The sequence below is a fragment of the Ovis canadensis genome, chromosome 14 (assembly GCF_042477335.2).
Source record: "Ovis canadensis isolate MfBH-ARS-UI-01 breed Bighorn chromosome 14, ARS-UI_OviCan_v2, whole genome shotgun sequence".
NCBI lineage: Eukaryota > Metazoa > Chordata > Mammalia > Artiodactyla > Bovidae > Ovis > Ovis canadensis.
Window position 1 is genome coordinate 75,442,725 of NC_091258.1, and position 17,082 is coordinate 75,459,806.

Here is a 17,082-nt window from a genome sequence, read left to right on the forward strand (position 1 = left end):
TTGGTGGAAAGAAAAGTTTGCTTTATTTTAGATGTTGGCAATGAGGTGGAGAGGGTGGGATGTGGAATCCTGCCCAAAGTCCAACTATCCCCACCCCACTGAAAACCAGTGGGCAAGAGCTTTTTTAGATGGGGGGAGAGGGGCGTCATGAAGAAACAGCACAGTCAGCTCTGACAGTCATCTTGAAATTAATTGGTCATCAGTGGTCAGATCAGCATCATCTCGATTGTTTTCAGTGCTGCTTATCTTCAGCTCCAGGATTGGATGGTTCCCATATCCTTAGGGCCAATTCTCAGAACTGTGGCAGCTGTTGCCATGGCTGCAGTCTGGTCATCCGGTCCTTAACTTCTTTCACCTGGTGGGGGTTTCAGTCTCTACGGGACAGCTCATAGGATATGGCTCAGAATCCCGTCTATAGACCTGGAGAAGGATCTGAAGGTTCTTGACTTTGCCTAATGACTAAACTGGCATCATCTGGTCTCCTTTGACTCTTCCTTTGTGTCTGCGTCTTCTCACTTCTCTGACTAAACTTATTCCTTGGCTGAAGTTTCCCCACAGACAACAGACAGGTGGAGGATGAGGTTGGAGCGGGGAGGACCATAGGGTCCTGCTCCATTTCAAATCTGTGCTTAACAAATATCAGATTAATGACAGAAATGGGAGAGATCTACAGGCTCCAGAAGACCAGGGATCAGATTAGTAGATGAGGATGGGAGACATGGAGTGGGCGGGACTGGGGTATGGCTGTCAAGGGAGGTATTTAAGTCTTGATGTGAATTTTGCCATTTCTTATTACTAGAAGCACTAGAAACATAGAAGCACATTTGGATAACAGGATGTCGATGCAGACGACACTTCAGAAGGTAAGTCAGGGCCTCCCTGGTGGGTCTGTGGCGAAGAATCCACCTGCCAGTGTAGGAGACATGAGTTCAATCCCTGGTCTAAGAAGATTCCACATGCTGCAGAGCAGCTGAGCCCATGTGCCACCACTGCTGAGCCTGTGCTCTAAACCCCATGAGCTGCAACTACTGAACCCACATGCTGCAACTATAGAAGCTCGCATGCCCTGGAGCCCGTGCTCTGCAATAAGACAAGCCCTTGAAAGGAGATGCCCACGCATTGCAACAAAAGGTAGCCCCTGCTCGCTGCAACTAGAGAAAAGCCTGTGAAGCAAGGAAGACACTGCATAGCCAAAAAAAAGCAAATAAATAAATGAAATTATTATTTTTTTAAAGGTAAGTCAGAGGAGAGAGAGCTGAAGGAAAGGTATGTGAAGAAGTTGAACACAATTGACAAGGCTGGTGGAGACGGCTTAGTAGTTGTCATCTGAGGGCAAACCCAGTCAGAGGCAATGCCAAGTCTTAGTCTGAATTCCAGACCTTCCCTTTGTTAACTCATAATTCCTCTGATCCTTGAGAAATGGGCACTCTGATCCCTCTTGAAAGTGAAAGTGAAGTAGCTCAGTGGTGTCCCACTCTTTGCAGCCTAGTGGACTATAGCCCACCAGGCTCCTCCATCCATGGGATTCTCCAGGCAAGAATACTGGAGTGGGTTGCCATTTCCTTCTCCAGGGCATCTTCCCAATCCAGGGATTGAACCCAGCTTTCCCGCATTGCGGGCAGATGCAGGCAGATGCTTTAACCTCTTAGCCACCCGGGAAACCCTTAAGTGAAGTCGCTGAGTCGTGTCTGACTCTTTGTGACCCCATGGACTGTAGCCTATCAGGCTCCTCCGTCCATGGGATTTTCCAGGCAACAGTGCTGGAGTGGATTGCCATTTCCTTCTCCAGGGGATCTTCCCAACCCAGGAATTGAACCCGGGTCTCCCGCATTGCAGGCAGATGCTTTACCGTCTGAGCCACCAGGGAAACCCTTAAGAGGATGATTTTGTCACAGTATATAGGCTCTACCAAGAAATCTGGTTTGGAGAACGAAATGGCAACCCACTCCAGTATCCTTGCCTGAAAAATTCCATGGATGGAGGAGCCTGGTGCGCTACAGTCCATGGGGTCGCAAAGAGTCGGACACGACTGAGCAACTTCACTTCACTTTCTCTTAAGAAATCTGGTTGAGACTTCTGGAAATTTGGAAAGCTCATTTTACTGAGCATTGAGTAGATTTCAGGGCTTCTGCTACACTTCAGGTGTGATCTGATTCAGCCACTCAAATCTTTTAAAGTGGTAATGGTTAGAGGTCTGGTTTTACAGATAACCAAGCCAGATAGCCATTGTTTACAGTAAAGTCTATGCATATTAAGGGTTTTTTTTTAATCCCTTTAATTGATTTTTTCCACACCCTTAAAAATCTTTGAATGACATTTAATTATAGTATAGTCAAATGTTTCCATCTTTTTTCTTTAATGGTTTTCTCATTTTATATCTAATTTCAAGTCCATCCCTACTCAGAGGTCATAAAGATATTCCCCAACAATGCCCTCTAATAGATTTAAATTTTATTTTTATTTATTTATTTGGCTGCACAAGGTCTTAGTTGTAGCACTCAAGATCTTCATTGCATCATGTGGTATCTTTAGACACAGTGTTCAGGCTTCTGTAACAACACAAGAGCTTAGCTGCTCTGAAAGTATTGGACTTATTACAGAGTCCAAGCTCACTCTGCTCTGCTGCACGACAGGCAAATAAATCTGAAACGAGGTGCTGAGGCAAGGAAGAGACTTCCTTAGCAAAGCCAGTTGACGGAGAAGATGGCAGACTAATGACTCAAAATAACCATCTTATTGGGGTCTGGATGCCAGATTGTTTTATAGAACAGAGATAGGGGAAGGTGAGGAAGTAAGGTTAAAAAAAAAATGGAGAATGTAGAGGGAGAGACAGAGACAGTGAGAAATGAAAGTAAAAAGGGCCATAATCTTGCAAAACATCTCCAGGACAACCGGCCTTCAGTGGTAATCTCCTGCAGGCATTCACAGGTGGGCTGGTCAGATCATCTCTCTGTGAGCTGAACAAAGGACTTTAGTCTAACAGTCAGGTTGAAGGGCAGGGTTCTCTGAGGCTGGCCATTATGTATGATTACAGCTGGTTCTTCCTTGGTGGCTCAGATGGTAAAGTGTCTGCCTGCAATGCGGGAGACCCGGGTTCGATTCCTGTGTTGGGAGATCCCCTGGAGAAGGAAATGGCAATCCACTCCAGCACTCTTGCCTGGAAAATCCCACGAACAGAGGAGCCTGGTAGGCTACAGTCCATGGGGTCGCAAAGAGTCGGACACGACTGAGTGACTTCACTGACTGACTGATAGCTGGTTCTAGCAGTAAACAACCTGCCTGCCAATGCAGGAGACACAAGAGACTCCTGTTTGATCCTTGGGTCAGGAATATTCCCTAGAGGAGGACAGTTCAGTTCAGTCACTCAGTCGTGTCCGATTCTTTGCAACCCCATGAATCGTAGCACGCCAGGCCTCCCTGTCCATCACCAACTCCCAGAGTTCACTCAGACTCACGTCCATCGAGTCACTGATGCCATCCAGCCATCTCATCCTCTGTCATCCCCTTCTCCTACTGCCCCCGATCCCTCCCAGCATCAGAGTCTTTTCCAATGACTCAACTCTTCGCATGAGGTGGCCAAAGTACTGGATTTCAGCTTTAGCATCATTCCTTCCAAAGAAATCCCAGGGCTGATCTCCTTCAGAATGGACTGGTTGGATGTCCTTGCAGTCCAAGGGACTCTCAAGAGTCTTCTCCAACACCACACTTCAAAAGCATCAATTCTTTGGTGCTCAGCCTTCTTCACAGTCCAACTCTTGCATCCATACATAACTACTGGAAAAACCATAGCCTTGACTAGACGGACCTTAGTCAGCAAAGTAATGTCTCTGCTTTTGAATATGCTATCTAGATTGGTCATAACTTTTCTTCCAAGGAGTAAGCATCTTTTAATTGCATGGCTGCAATCACCATCTGCAGTGATTTTGGAGCCCCCCAAAATAAAGTCTGACACTGTTTCCACTGTTTCCCCATCTATTTCCCATGAAGTGATGGGACCGGATGCCATGATCTTAGTTTTCTGAACGTTGAGCTTTCGGCCAACTTTTTCACTCTCCTCTTTCAATTTCATCAAGAGGCTTTTTAGTTCCTCTTCACTTTCTGCCATAAGGGTGGTGCCATCTGCATATCTGAGGTTACTGATATTTCTCCTGGCAATCTTGATTCCAGCTTGTGTTTCTTCCAGTCCAACATTTCTCATGATGTACTCTGCATAGAAGTTAAATAAGCAGGGTGACAATATACAGCCTTGACATACTCCTTTTCCTATTTGGAACCAGTCTGTTGTTCCATGTTGAGTTCTAACTGTTGCTTCCTGACCTGCATACAGATTTCTCAAGAGGCAGGTCAGGTGGTCTGGTATTCCCATCTCTTTCAGAATTTTCCATAGTTTCTTGTGATCCACACAGTCAAAGGCTTTGGCATAGTCAATAAAGCAGAAATAGATGTTTTTCTGGAACTCTCTTGCTTTTTCCATGATCCAGGAGATGTTGGCAATTTGATCTCTGGTTTCTTTGCCTTTTCTAAAGCCAGTTTGAACATCAGGAAATTCACAGTTCACGTATTGCTGAAGCCTGGCTTGGAGAATTTTGAACATTACTTTACTAGCATGTGAGATGAGTGCAATTGTGCGGTAGTTTGAGCATTCTTTGGCATTGCCTTTCTTTGGGATTGAAATGAAAACTGACCTTTTCCAGTCCTGTGGCCACTGCTGAGTTTTCCAAATTTGCTGGCATATTGAGTGCAGCACTCTCAGAGCATCATCTTTCAGGATTTGAAATAGCTCAACTGGAATTCCATCACCTCCACTAGCTTTGTTCGTAGTGATGATTTCTAAGGCCCACACACTTCACATTCCAAGGATATTTGGCTCTAGATGAATGATCACACCATCGTGATTATCTGGGTCATAAAGATCTTTTTTGTAGAGTTCTTCTGTGTATTCTTGCCATCTCTTCTTAATATCTTCTGCTTCTGTTAAGTCCAGACCATTTCTGTCCTTTATCGAGCCCATCTTTGCATGAAATGTGCCCTTGATATCTCTAATTTTCTTGAAGAGATCTCTGGTCTTTCCCAATCTGTTGTTTTCCTCTGTTTCTTTGCATTGATCGCTGAAGAAGGCTTTCTTATTTCTCCATGCTATTCTTTGGAACTCTGCATTCAGATGCTTATATCTTTCCTTTTCTCCTTTGTTTTTCACCTCTCTTCTTTTCACAGCTATTTGTAAGGCCTCCTCAGACAGCCATTTTGCTTTTTTGCATTTCTTTTCCATGGGGATTTTCTTGCTCCCTGTCTCCTTTACCATGTCACGAACCTCCCTCCATAGTTCATCAGGCACTCTATCTATCAGATCTAGGCCCTTAAATCTATTCCTCACTTCCATTGTATAATCATAAGGGATTTGATTTAGATCATACCTGAATGGTCTAGCGGTTTTCCCTACTTTCTTCAATTTAAGTCTGAATTTGGTCCGAGGTCAGGGGTATCCAATGTCAGGGGCAGTGGCTGGGAGGAGCCACCCTACATCTAAGGAGCAGTGGCTGCACGCACGCAGGAGGGTCTAGAGGAGCTATCCCACTTTGAAGGTCAGGAAGGGCGGTGGTGAGGAGATACCCTTCGTCCAAGGTAAGGAGCAGCAGCTGCGCTTTGCTGGAGCAGCTGTGAAGTGATACCCCACGCCCAAGGTAAGAGAAACTCAATAAAATGGTAGGTGTTGCAAGAGGGCATCAGATGGCAGACACGCAGAAACCATAATCACGGAAAACTAGTCAATCTAATCACACTAGGACCACAGCCTTGTCTAACTCAATGAAACTAAGCCATGCCCGTGGGGCAACCCAAGACAGGTGGGTCATGGTGGAGAGGTCTGACAGAATGTGGTCCACTGGAGAAGGGAATGGCAAACCACTTCAGTATTCTTGCCTTGAGAACCCCATGAACAGTATGGAAAAGCAAAATGATAGGATACTGAAAGAGGAACTCTCCAGGTCAGTTCAGTTCAGTTCAATCGCTCAGTCATGTCTGACTCTTTGCGACCCCATGAATCCCTTCATCACCATCTCCTGGAGTTCACTCAGACTCATGTCCATCGAGTCTGTGATGCCATCCAGCCATCTCATCCTCGGTCACCTCCTTCTCCTCCTGCCCCAAATCCCTCCCAGCATCAGAGTCTTTTCCAATGAGGCAACTCTTCTCATGAGGTGGCCAAAGTACTGGAGTTTCAGCTTTAGCATCATTCCTTCCAAAGAAATCCCAAGGTTGATTTTCTTCAGAATGGACTGGTTGGATGTCCTTGCATTCCAAGGGACTCTCAAGAGTCTTCTCCAACACCACAGTTCAGAAGCATCAATTCTTCTGCGCTCAGTCTTCTTCACAGTCCAACTCTCACATCCATAGATGACCACAGGAAAAACCATAGCCTTGACTAGATGGAGCTTAGTTGGCAAAGTAATGTCTCTGCTTTTGAATATGCTATCTAGGTTGGTCATAACTTTTCTTCCAAGGAGTAAGCGTCTTTTAATTTCATGGCTGCAATCACCATCTGCAGTGATATTGGAGCCCCAAAAAATAAAGTCTGGTGCTCGCTTCGGCAGCACATATACTAAAATTGGAACGATACAGAGAAGATTAGCATGGCACCTGCGCAAGGATGACATGCAAATTCATGAAGTGTTCCATATTTTTAGCAAATGAAGCAACTGACAGACAACTAATCTCAAAAATATACAAGCAATTTATGCAGCTCAATTCCAGAAAAATAAATGACCCAATCAAAAAATGGGCCAAAGAACTAAATAGACATTTCTCCAAAGAAGACATATGGATGGCTAACAAACACATGAAAAGATGCTCAACATCACTCATTATTAGAGAGAGAAATGGAAATCAAAACCACAAGGAGGTACCACTTCACACCAGTCAGAATGTCTGCGATCCAAAAGTCTGCAAGCAATAAATGCTGGAGAGGGTGTGGAGAAAAGGGAACCCTCCTACACTGTTGGTGGGAATGCAAACGAGTACAGCCACTATGGAGAACAGTGTGGAGATTCCTTAAAAAACTGCAAATCGAACTGCCTTATGACCCAGCAATCCCACTGCTGGGCATACACACCGAGGAAACCAGAATTGAAAGAGACACATGTACCCCAATGTTCATCGCAGCACTGTTTATAATAGCCAGGACATGGAAATAACCTAGATGTCCATCAGCAGATGAATGGATAAGAAAGCTGTGGTACATATACACAATGGAGTGTTACTCAGCCATTAAAAGGAATACATTTGAATCAGTTCTGATGAGATGGATGAAACTGGAGCCGATTATACAGAGTGAAGTAAGCCAGAAAGAAAAACACCAATACAGTATACTAACACATATATATGGAATTTAGAAAGATGGCAATGATGACCCTGTATGTGAGACAGCAAAAGAGACACGGATGTGTAGAGCAGACTTTTGGACTCTGAGGGAGAGGGAGAGGGTGGGATGATTTGGGAGAATGGCATTGGAACATGTATACTATCATGTAAGAAACGAATCGCCAGTCTATGTCCGATGCAGGATACAGGATGCTTGGGGCTGATGCACGGGGATGACCCAGAGAGATGTTATGGGGAGGGAGGTGGGAGGGGGGTTCATGTTTGGGAAAGCATGTACACCTGTGGTGGATTCATGTCAATGTATGGCAAAACCAATACAGTATTGTAAACTAAAGTAAAAATAAAAATTTAAATAAACTAAAAAATATATAAATAAAAGACCCCACAGAGATCCCTCACCCTTTCTGTCATGTAGGGACACTACAAGAGGTCTGTGACCCAAAAAGGGGTCCTCACCCAACTATGCTGGCATCCTGATCTCAAACCTCCAGCCCCCAGACTGTGAATAAAAATTTGTTTTTTTATTAACTTAAATAAATAAATAAATAAAAATAAAGTCTGACACTGTTTCCACTGTTTCCCCATCTATTTCCCATGAAGTGATGGGACTGGACGCCGTGATCTTCGTTTTCTGAATGTTGAGCTTTAAGCCAACTTTTTCACTCTCCTCTTTCACTTTCATCAAGAGGCTTTTTAGCTCCTCTTCACTTTCTGCCATAAGGCTGGTGTCATCTGCATATCTGAGGTTACTGATATTTCTCCTGGCAATCTTGATTCCAGCTTGTGTTTCTTCCAGTCCAGCATTTCTCATGATGTACTCTGCATATAAGTTAAACAAGCAGGGTGACAATATCCAGCCTTGACGTACTCAGGTCAGTAGGTGCCCAATATGCTAGTGGAGATCAGTGGAGAAATAACTCCAGAAAGAATGAAGGGATAAAGCCAAAGCAAAACAATACCAGCTGTGGGTGTGACTGGTGATAGAAGCAAGGTCCTATGCTGTAAAAGCAATACTGCATAGGAATCTGGAATGTCAGGTCCATAAATCAAGGCAAATTGGAAGTGGTCAAACAGGAGATGGCAAGAGTGAACATCAACATTCTAGGAATCAGAGAACTAAAATGGACTGGAATGGGTGAATTGAACTCAGATAACCATTATATCTACTACTGCGGGCAGGAATCCCTCAGAAGAAATGGAGTAGCTATCATGGTCAGCAAAAGAGTCCGAAATGCAGTACTTGGATGTAATCTCAAAAATGACAGAATGATCTCTGTTCGTTTCCAAGGCAAACCATTCCATATCACACTAATCCAAGTCTATGCCCCAACCAGTAATGCTGAAGAAGCTGATGTTGAACCGCTCTATGAAGACCTACAAGACCTTTTAGAACTAACACCCAAAAAAGATGTCCTTTTCATTATAGGGGACTGGAATGCAGAAGTAGGAAGTCAAAAAACACCTGGAATAACAGGCAAATTTGGCCTTGGAATGTGGAATGAAGCAGGGCAAAGAGTAAGAGAGTTTTGCCAAGAAAATGCACTGGTCATAGTAAACACCCTCTTCCAACAACACAAGAGAAGACTCTATACATGGACATCACCAGATGGTCAACACCAAAATCAGGTTGATTATATTCTTTGCAGCCAAAGATGGAGAAGTTCTATATAGTCAACAGAAACATCTGACTGTGACTCAGATCATGAACTCCTTATTACCAAATTCAGACTTAAATTGAAGAAAGTAGGGAAAACTGCTAGACCATTCAGGTATGACCTAAATCAGATCCCCTATGATTATACAGAGGAGGACATGGCAACTTTATCTAGCATTCTTGCCTGGAGAATCCCCACGGACAGAAGAGCTTGGCAGGCTACACCAGTCCATGGGGTCACAAAGAGTCCGACACGACTGTAGAGACTTAGCACGCATGCATAATAACAACAGCAATAAAAAGCAAGTCAAAGAGACAGTTCCAACATGGAGTCAGAATTGACTCTTCCTTGCAACAATCTTAGTTCACCGACCAGTGACCAAACCCATGTCCCCTGCATTGCAAAGCAGATTCTTAACCACTGGATTACCAGGGAAGTTCCAGCAAAGCCTTTTTAAAGACAAGATGAGAGAGAAGACTTCCAGGTTAGCTTATGTACAATTCTCTGGTTAATGGTAGGGTAACAGGGCTTCCTAGGTGGCTCAGCGGTAAAGAATCCACTTACTCAGCAGTAAAGAGTCCACTTGACAATATAGCAGATGAGGGCTTGATCCCTGGGTCGGAAAGATACCCTGAAGAAGGAAATGGCAACCTGCTCCAGTATTCTTGCCTGGGAAATCTCCTGAATAGAGGAGCCCGGCAGGCTGCAGTCCATGGGATTGAAAAGAGTTGGACCTGACTTAGTGACTAAACAACAGAGTGATGTCACAGGGATTAACAGTATCCATCCTTAGGCACCAGTAGGTCTGGGGGCTACGGGCCCATGGTCATCAAATAGTTAAAAATCTTCCATTTGAGGGGAGGGGTTTCTAGCTTCTGTACAACAACTCAGGAAATGTGCATAAGATATTATTATCTTGGTGCTTCAGAGACGAGCCAAAGGAGAGGATATGGGGGAGAGTCTCCTCAGGCAAGCCCCATAGAGCCTTCCTTGGTCACGTTAGCAGTATTTAACACAGTGTGTATATATATTTTAACTATTTTATTTTATTGGTTGTACCATGTGGCATGTGAGATCTTAGTTCCCCAACAAGGCATCAAACCTGTGGCCCCTGCATTGGAAGTGTGGAGTCTTAACACTGAACCATCAGGGTCAGTCCCTAATATAGTGTATATTTTAATACTCTGTGTATGTGTGGCTCCGCTGAAGTGTAATGTCCATGAAAACAGTATTATTATTATTAGACTTTTATTAGAGTAGGTTTAGCTTCACAGAAAAATTGAACAGAAGGACAGAAATCTCCCTCAAACCTCCTGTCCCCACACAGGCATTGCTCCTCCCTGAAGCAACATCCCACACTGAGTGGTACATATATTCAGTTCAGTTCAGTCACTCAGTCATGTCCAGCTCTTTGCGACCTCATGAATCACAACACGCCAGGCCTCCCTGTCCATCGCCAACTTCCGGAGTTCACTCAAGCTCATGTCCGTCTAGTCAGTGATGCCATCCAGCTATCTCATCCTCTGTCATCCCCTTCTCCTCCTTCCCCCAATCCCTCCCAACATCAGGGTTTTTCCAGTGAGTCAACTCTTCGCATGAGGTGGCCAAAGTATTGGAGTTTCAGCTTCAGCTTTGGTCCTTCCAATGAACACCCAGGGCTGATCTCCTTTAGGATGGACTGGTTGGATCTCCTTGCAGTCCAAGGGACTCTCAAGAGTCTTCTCCAACACCACAGTTCAAAAGCATCAATTCTTCGGCCCTCAGGCTTCTTCACAGCCCAACTCTCACATCCATACATGAACACTGGAATTACTGTTGATGAACCTATATCAATAGGTCACAATCATCCAAAATCTATAGGGTTCATTCTATGGGTTTAGGAGAGCAGTGATCTTGTTTTCCCATTTCATGGCTGGTGTTCCGAAAAGATTACCTGAATTTGAGAAAAGTTATTAGTAAAAATGGGATGAAGGACAAGGATAAAATCACGTACATTGGATTGAGTTGTTCGTATTCCCTACTCGCAAAAAAAAAAAAAAAAAAAGAATCCAAACTTGGGATTCAGGAATCTATATTTAAGTGACCCTTTCCTGTGGTGGGGCTTACCTTGAGGCTCAGTTGGGTAAAGAATCTGCCTGGAGGGGAAAGGCTACTCCAATATTCTGGCCTAGAGAATTCCATGGGCTGTATAGTCCATGGGTCTGCAAAGAGTCAGACATGACTGAGTGACTTTCACTTTCACTTTTCCTGTGGTGGGTATTTAGATAGCAACAGTGACAAAAGATGAGGCTTTAGAGAAAGGCTTTAGTAGGAAAGCCATTGTCAACTACAAATTGGCACTTACCAAGAGCATTGCCAATGACTGAACAAAAAAGACATTTGTCATCTGCCTCTTCAGAGATTGAACCCAATGCTGCTATAGCTGTTGACCTTAAACAGTCCCTGAGGGAGTTCAGGGTGGAGTGAAGCACTCTGTTCTCCAGGGAATCTGGTGGGACAGGTCTTTAGATAGTTAGATGTTTTTAGGAACAGATTTTTGATCTCAAGGTCTTCCCTTGTCTGGAAAATCTCATGGATAGAGGAGCCTGGTGGGCTGCAGTCCATGGGGTCCCAAAGAGTTGGGCACAATTGAACTACTCACACTTACTTTATGATCTCAATCCTTGCATCTCCTCGTATCTAAGGAAGCACTAAATCCCTTCATGGTGACATCAGATCTCCATGACTAACAAAATCCTTGTGTGAAATGAGTGCTTCATGGCATTGAACTCCCCCTTCACCAAACCCTTATATATTGACTTTCCCCCATTGCTGCTTTGGAGCAGTCTCTCAGAGCTATCTGAGATGCTGTCTCCCAGGCTGCAGTCCTCACTTTGCCCCAAGTAAAACTTAACTCACAACTCTCAAGTTGTACATCTTTTTTTTTTTTTTTTTTTAGCCAACATCATCCACATTGTGTATGAATATCTGGGCATTTCAGTCACTGGAGAGGCAAGCTTGACCTCTGGAGAGAGGAAGGGGGAAATTCAGGCTTTTGAAAATGAAACTGAATTTAGCATCTCATTCCTGCCTTTCTCTCCTTCCTAGGAAAGTATCGCAAGCACTCAAAAAGGAAATGAACCATATTCACGGAGAAACAGTTGGCATATTTAAATTTTCTTAAAAATAAAAAAAACCCATACCCCACCCTTGGCCTCCAGAGAGAAATGGCCTCAAAAATGGAGCTCCACCTAACAGTCCTGCAGGTCAGAAAACAAGCCCCATCTCACTAGGCCACCTCATTTGTTGTTCTTCTTCTTCAGTTGCCAAGTCATGTTGCAACCCTGTGGACTGCAGCCTTCCAGGCTCCCCTGTCCTTCACCATTTCCCAGAGTTTGCTCAATTCATCCTCATTGAGTCAGTGATGCTATCTAACCATCTCATCCTCCTCAGCCCCCTTCTCCTCCTGCCTTCAATCTTTCCCAGCATCAGAGTGTTTCTCAATGACTTGTTGCATCCAGTGGCCAAAGTATTGGAGCTTCAGCTTCAGCATCAGTCCTTCCAATGAATAACCAGGGCTGATTTCTAGGATAATTCCTGAGGCTTGATACCACTGCAATCCCCAAGACTCTGAAGACCCAGACCACTACCCATACCCTATTACCCTCTCTCCTTTAACCCCTAGAGCAAGATGGGCAAAATTTTTGCGTAAAGGACCAGATAGTAAACACTTGCGAGCCATACAATCTTTGCCACAGCTGTTAAATTCTGCCTTGATAGCAGCATAGGAGCAGCCATCAAGGTTGTGAAAACAAATAGATGTGTCTGTGTTCTCATATGGGCTTCCCTGGTGACTCAGAAGGCAAAGAATCTGCCTACAATGCAGAAGACACGCATATGATTCCTGGGTAAGGAAGATCCTTTAGGGAAGGAAATGGCAACCACTCCAGCATTCTTGCCTGGAGAATTCCATGGATATTTTGTGTTCCATATGACTTCATGGACACATATTAGAAGTTATATCTTATTCACATGTCACAAATTATTCTTCTGGTGCTGGTTTTTTTTTTTTTTTTTCCTCCCAACCATTTCAAAATGTAAGACCTCTTAACTCGTGGGCCATACTGAAACAGATAGTGGATCACACAATTACCGTTAAGTGGCTTATCTTTAATCGCTCTCTTTATGTCTCCAAATTCCAGCTGCAGTGCTTCTACCATTGCCATTTATTGTTAGGTCGTTCAGTCATGTCCGAATGACTATAGCTCTCCAGGGATTCCCTGGTGGCTAGACAGTAAAGTGTCTGCCTGCAATGCGGGAGACCCGGGTTCAATTTCTGGGTCAAGAAGATCCCCTTGAGAAGGAAATGTCAATCCACTCCAGCACTCTTGCCTGGAAACACTTTCACTATAGCCCTCCAGACTCCTCTGTTCCTGGGATTCTCCAGGCAAGAATACTGGAGTGGGTTGTCATGCCCTCCTACAGGGGATCTTCTGAAATCAGGGATCAAACCCACATCTCCTGCATTGGCAGGCAGGTTCTTTACCACTGAGCCACCAAGGAAGCCATGTTTTCTCCCTCAGCTCAGCTCAGTCGCCCAATTGTGTCCCATTCTGCGACCCCGTGAATCACAGCACGCCAGGCCTCCGTGTCCATCACCATCTCCCAGAGTTCACTCAAACTCATGTTCATCAAGTCGGTGATGCCATCCAGCCATCTCATCCTCTGTCGTCCCCTTCTCCTCCTGCCCCCAATCCCTCCCAGCATCAGAGTCTTTTCCAGTGAGTCAACTCTGCATGAGGTGGCCAAAGTATTGGAGTTTCAGCTTTAGCATCATTCCTTCTAAAGAAATCTCAGGGCTGATTTCCTTCAGAATGGACTGGTTGGATCTCCTTGCAGTCCAAGGGACTCTCAAGAGTCTTCTCCAACACCACAGTTCAAAAGCATCAATTCTTCAGCGCTCAGCTTTCTTCACAGTCCAACTCTCACATCCATAGATGACCACTGGAAAAACCATAGCCTTGACTAGACGGACCTTAGTCGGCAAAGTAATGTCTCTGCTTTTGAATATGCTGTCTAGGTTGGTCATAAGTTTTCTTCCAAGGACTAAGCGTCTTTTAATTTCATGGCTGCAGTCACCACCTGCAGTGATTTTGGAGCCCCCCAAAAAATAAAGTCTGACACTGTTTCTACTGTTTTCCCATCTATTTCCCATGAAGTGATGGGACCGGATGCCATGATCTTCGTTTTCTGAATGTTGAGCTTTAAGCCAACTTTTTCACTCTCCTCTTTCACTTTCATCAAGAGGCTTTTAGTTCCTCTTCACTTTCTGCCATAAGGGTGGTGTCATCTGCATATCTGAGGTTATTGATATTTCTCCCAGCAATCTTGATTCCAGCTTGCGTTTCTTCCAGTCCAGCATTTCTCATGATGTACTCTGCATAGAAGTGAAATAAGCAGGGTGACAATATACAGCCTTGACGTCCATCCTTGACGTACTCCTTTTCCTATTTGGAACCAGTCTGTTGTTCCATGTTCACTACTAACTGTAGCTTCCTGACCTGCATACAGGTTTCTCAAGAGACAGGTCAGGTGGTCTGGTATTCCCATCTCTTTCAGAATTTTCCACAGTTTGTTGTGATCCACATAGTCAAAGGCTTTGGCATAGTCAATAAAGCAGAAATAGATGTTTTTCTGGAACTCTCTTGCTTTTTCCATGATCCAGCGGATGTTGGCAATTTGATCTCTGGTTCCTCTGCCTTTTCTAAAACCAGCTGGAACATCAGGAAGTTCACAGTTCACATATTCCCTACCCTTCACCAATACTCTTTTCACAATCTCTTTAGCAGTATATCCTGAATTCTGCCCCTTGTCTTTATTTCAAGGTCAATGCTTTGTCCTAGATTGTGTAAACACTTTTCTTATCTAACTTAGTGGCCTCTGCAAAGCACTCCTTACCATCAGTTCATCTCCAGTCAACCTTGGAACATGCCGTCAGATCAGTTATCAATGTTTTTGCTTAAAAAGTTTGTTTTGGAGAAAGAAAATTTGTTTAGGGACAGTCTGGTGGCTAAGACTCTACTTTCCATTGCAGGGGGAATGAATTCCACCCCTGGTCAGGGAACTAAGATCCTGCAGGCTGAGCGGTGCAGCCAAAAATATATACATATATTTTAAAAAGGGATTTCCTTGATGGTCCAGTGCTTAAGACTTCACCTTCCAATGCAGAGGGTGCAGGTTCAATCTGGTCAGGAGCCTAATATCCCACAGGCCTTGGGGCCAAAAACCAAAACATAAAAGAGAAGAAGAAAAAAAGAAAAAGAAAATAGAAAAAATATTGTAACAAATTCAATGAAGACTTTAAATATGGTCCACATCAAAACGTCTTTGTAAAAAATTTGTTTGTCACTTAGCCTTTAAGGTCCTTCATGATCTGACTCAAATCCTTTTGTTTTAGAATATAACTTTTAAGTTTACATGTTTTTTTTTTCAACTTTACATTTTCAAGTACAATTTTCCCAGGCAATTTAAAACAAAACAAACCAAAGAAACAAAAATAAGTGATGGTCAGATTTGGCCCAGCAGCGGACTGTGTACAGATATCCGTGCTATGGCACCCCCTAGTGCTGACCACTTTGCTTTCCCATACCTTGCCTTACCTTATAGTTTAAGCTATAGTTTTTCCAGAAATCATGTAGTGATCAGAGAACTGGGCCATAAATAAGGCTGAGCACCTAAGAACGGATGCTTTTGAATTGTGTGCTGGAGAAGACTCTTGAGAGTTCCTTTGACAGCAAAGAGATCAAACCAGTCAGTCTTAAAGGAAATCAACCCTGAATATTCATCAGGACTGATGCTGGAACGGAAGCTCCAATACTTTAGCCACCTGATGCAAAGAGTAGACGCATTGGAAAAGACCCTGATGCTGGGAAAGATTGAGGACAAGAGGAGAAGGGGGTGACAGAGATGGTTGGATGACATCACAGACTGAATGGACATGAGTTTGAGCAAACTCCAGGAGATAGTGCAGGACAGGGGAGCCTGGTGCTGCAATCCATGGGGTCCAAAGAGTGCGACATGACTTAGGGGCTGGACAACAGCAGCAAATATCTTGCTCTGGGGGCTCAGATCCCTGCCTCGCTTTCTGTGCCCACAGCCTCATTCCTGCTTCTTCCTGGCCATAGGTTGGCAGGGGTTCCACAAGCCAAGATGTGGAACCAGAGCCGTCCTCATCTAGAAACATCAGTTAAATGATTGAGTAAAATAAAAATGCTTCTGAAATCCTCTCCTCATGATTGGTTCAAGAATTGTAGAGTGAAATTCAAGAAAGCCAAAGATGAGGATTTCCCATCAGAACAGCAAGACATTCTACAGCGATTCGCTGAGGTCATGGTCAAGATCGGCTCCGCCAAGGAGAATGTGGCTGCACCTCCAAGGTTCTCTCTGGAGCCTCCCATGAATCCCTATTTGTGCAGATCTTCTGATACCTTCCTTCCAGCTCACCATACAGCCTGCCCTGAAGGCTCTCACAGACCATTCTCTGGGCCACAAAATGGTCCATGTTGGCTGCTGCCAAGACCCAAATATATACTGCCTCTATCCCATTGTAGAATCCTGAGCTGTCTCTACAAACCTCAATTCTAATTCTTTGGGCTCTTTTTTTTTTTTTTTTCGACACAAAGCTCTGAGAGAAGCCAGGCCCAGAAAGTCATATGTTATGATTTGTCATGATTCCCATTCCAAGCTGGAATCAAGATTGCTGGGAGAAGTATCAATAACCTCAGATGTGCAGATGACACCACCCTTATGGCAGAAAGCAAACAGGAGCTAAAAAACCTCTTGATGAAGGTGAAAGAAGAAAGTGAAAAAGGTGGCTTCAAATTCAACATTCAAAAAGCTAAGATCATGACATCCAGCCCCATCACTTCATGGCAAATAGATGGGGGAAAATGTTCTCATCACAAAAAAGAAGCGAGAATTGTATGATGGGATGGAGATGTTAACTAACGCCATGGCAGGAATCATTTTGTCATATATAATTATATCCAGTCACCATGCTGTACACCTTAAA

General features: G+C 44.1%; 1 protein-coding gene and 1 non-coding gene across 2 annotated transcripts; both read left to right on the plus strand.

Moving 5' to 3' along the window:
* Positions 1–836: 836 nt before the first annotated feature.
* On the plus strand, positions 837–16,629 carry DPRX (divergent-paired related homeobox). Its single transcript, XM_069552480.1, is given in 5 exon segments — positions 837–863; positions 2,919–2,928; positions 12,120–12,279; positions 16,307–16,474; positions 16,476–16,629. Coding segments are annotated over 5 exon segments (519 nt in total).
* LOC138419873 (U6 spliceosomal RNA) lies at positions 6,575–6,681 on the plus strand. The gene has a single exon (XR_011249124.1). It is a non-coding gene; the product is annotated as a U6 spliceosomal RNA (small nuclear RNA).
* Positions 16,630–17,082: the final 453 nt, after the last annotated feature.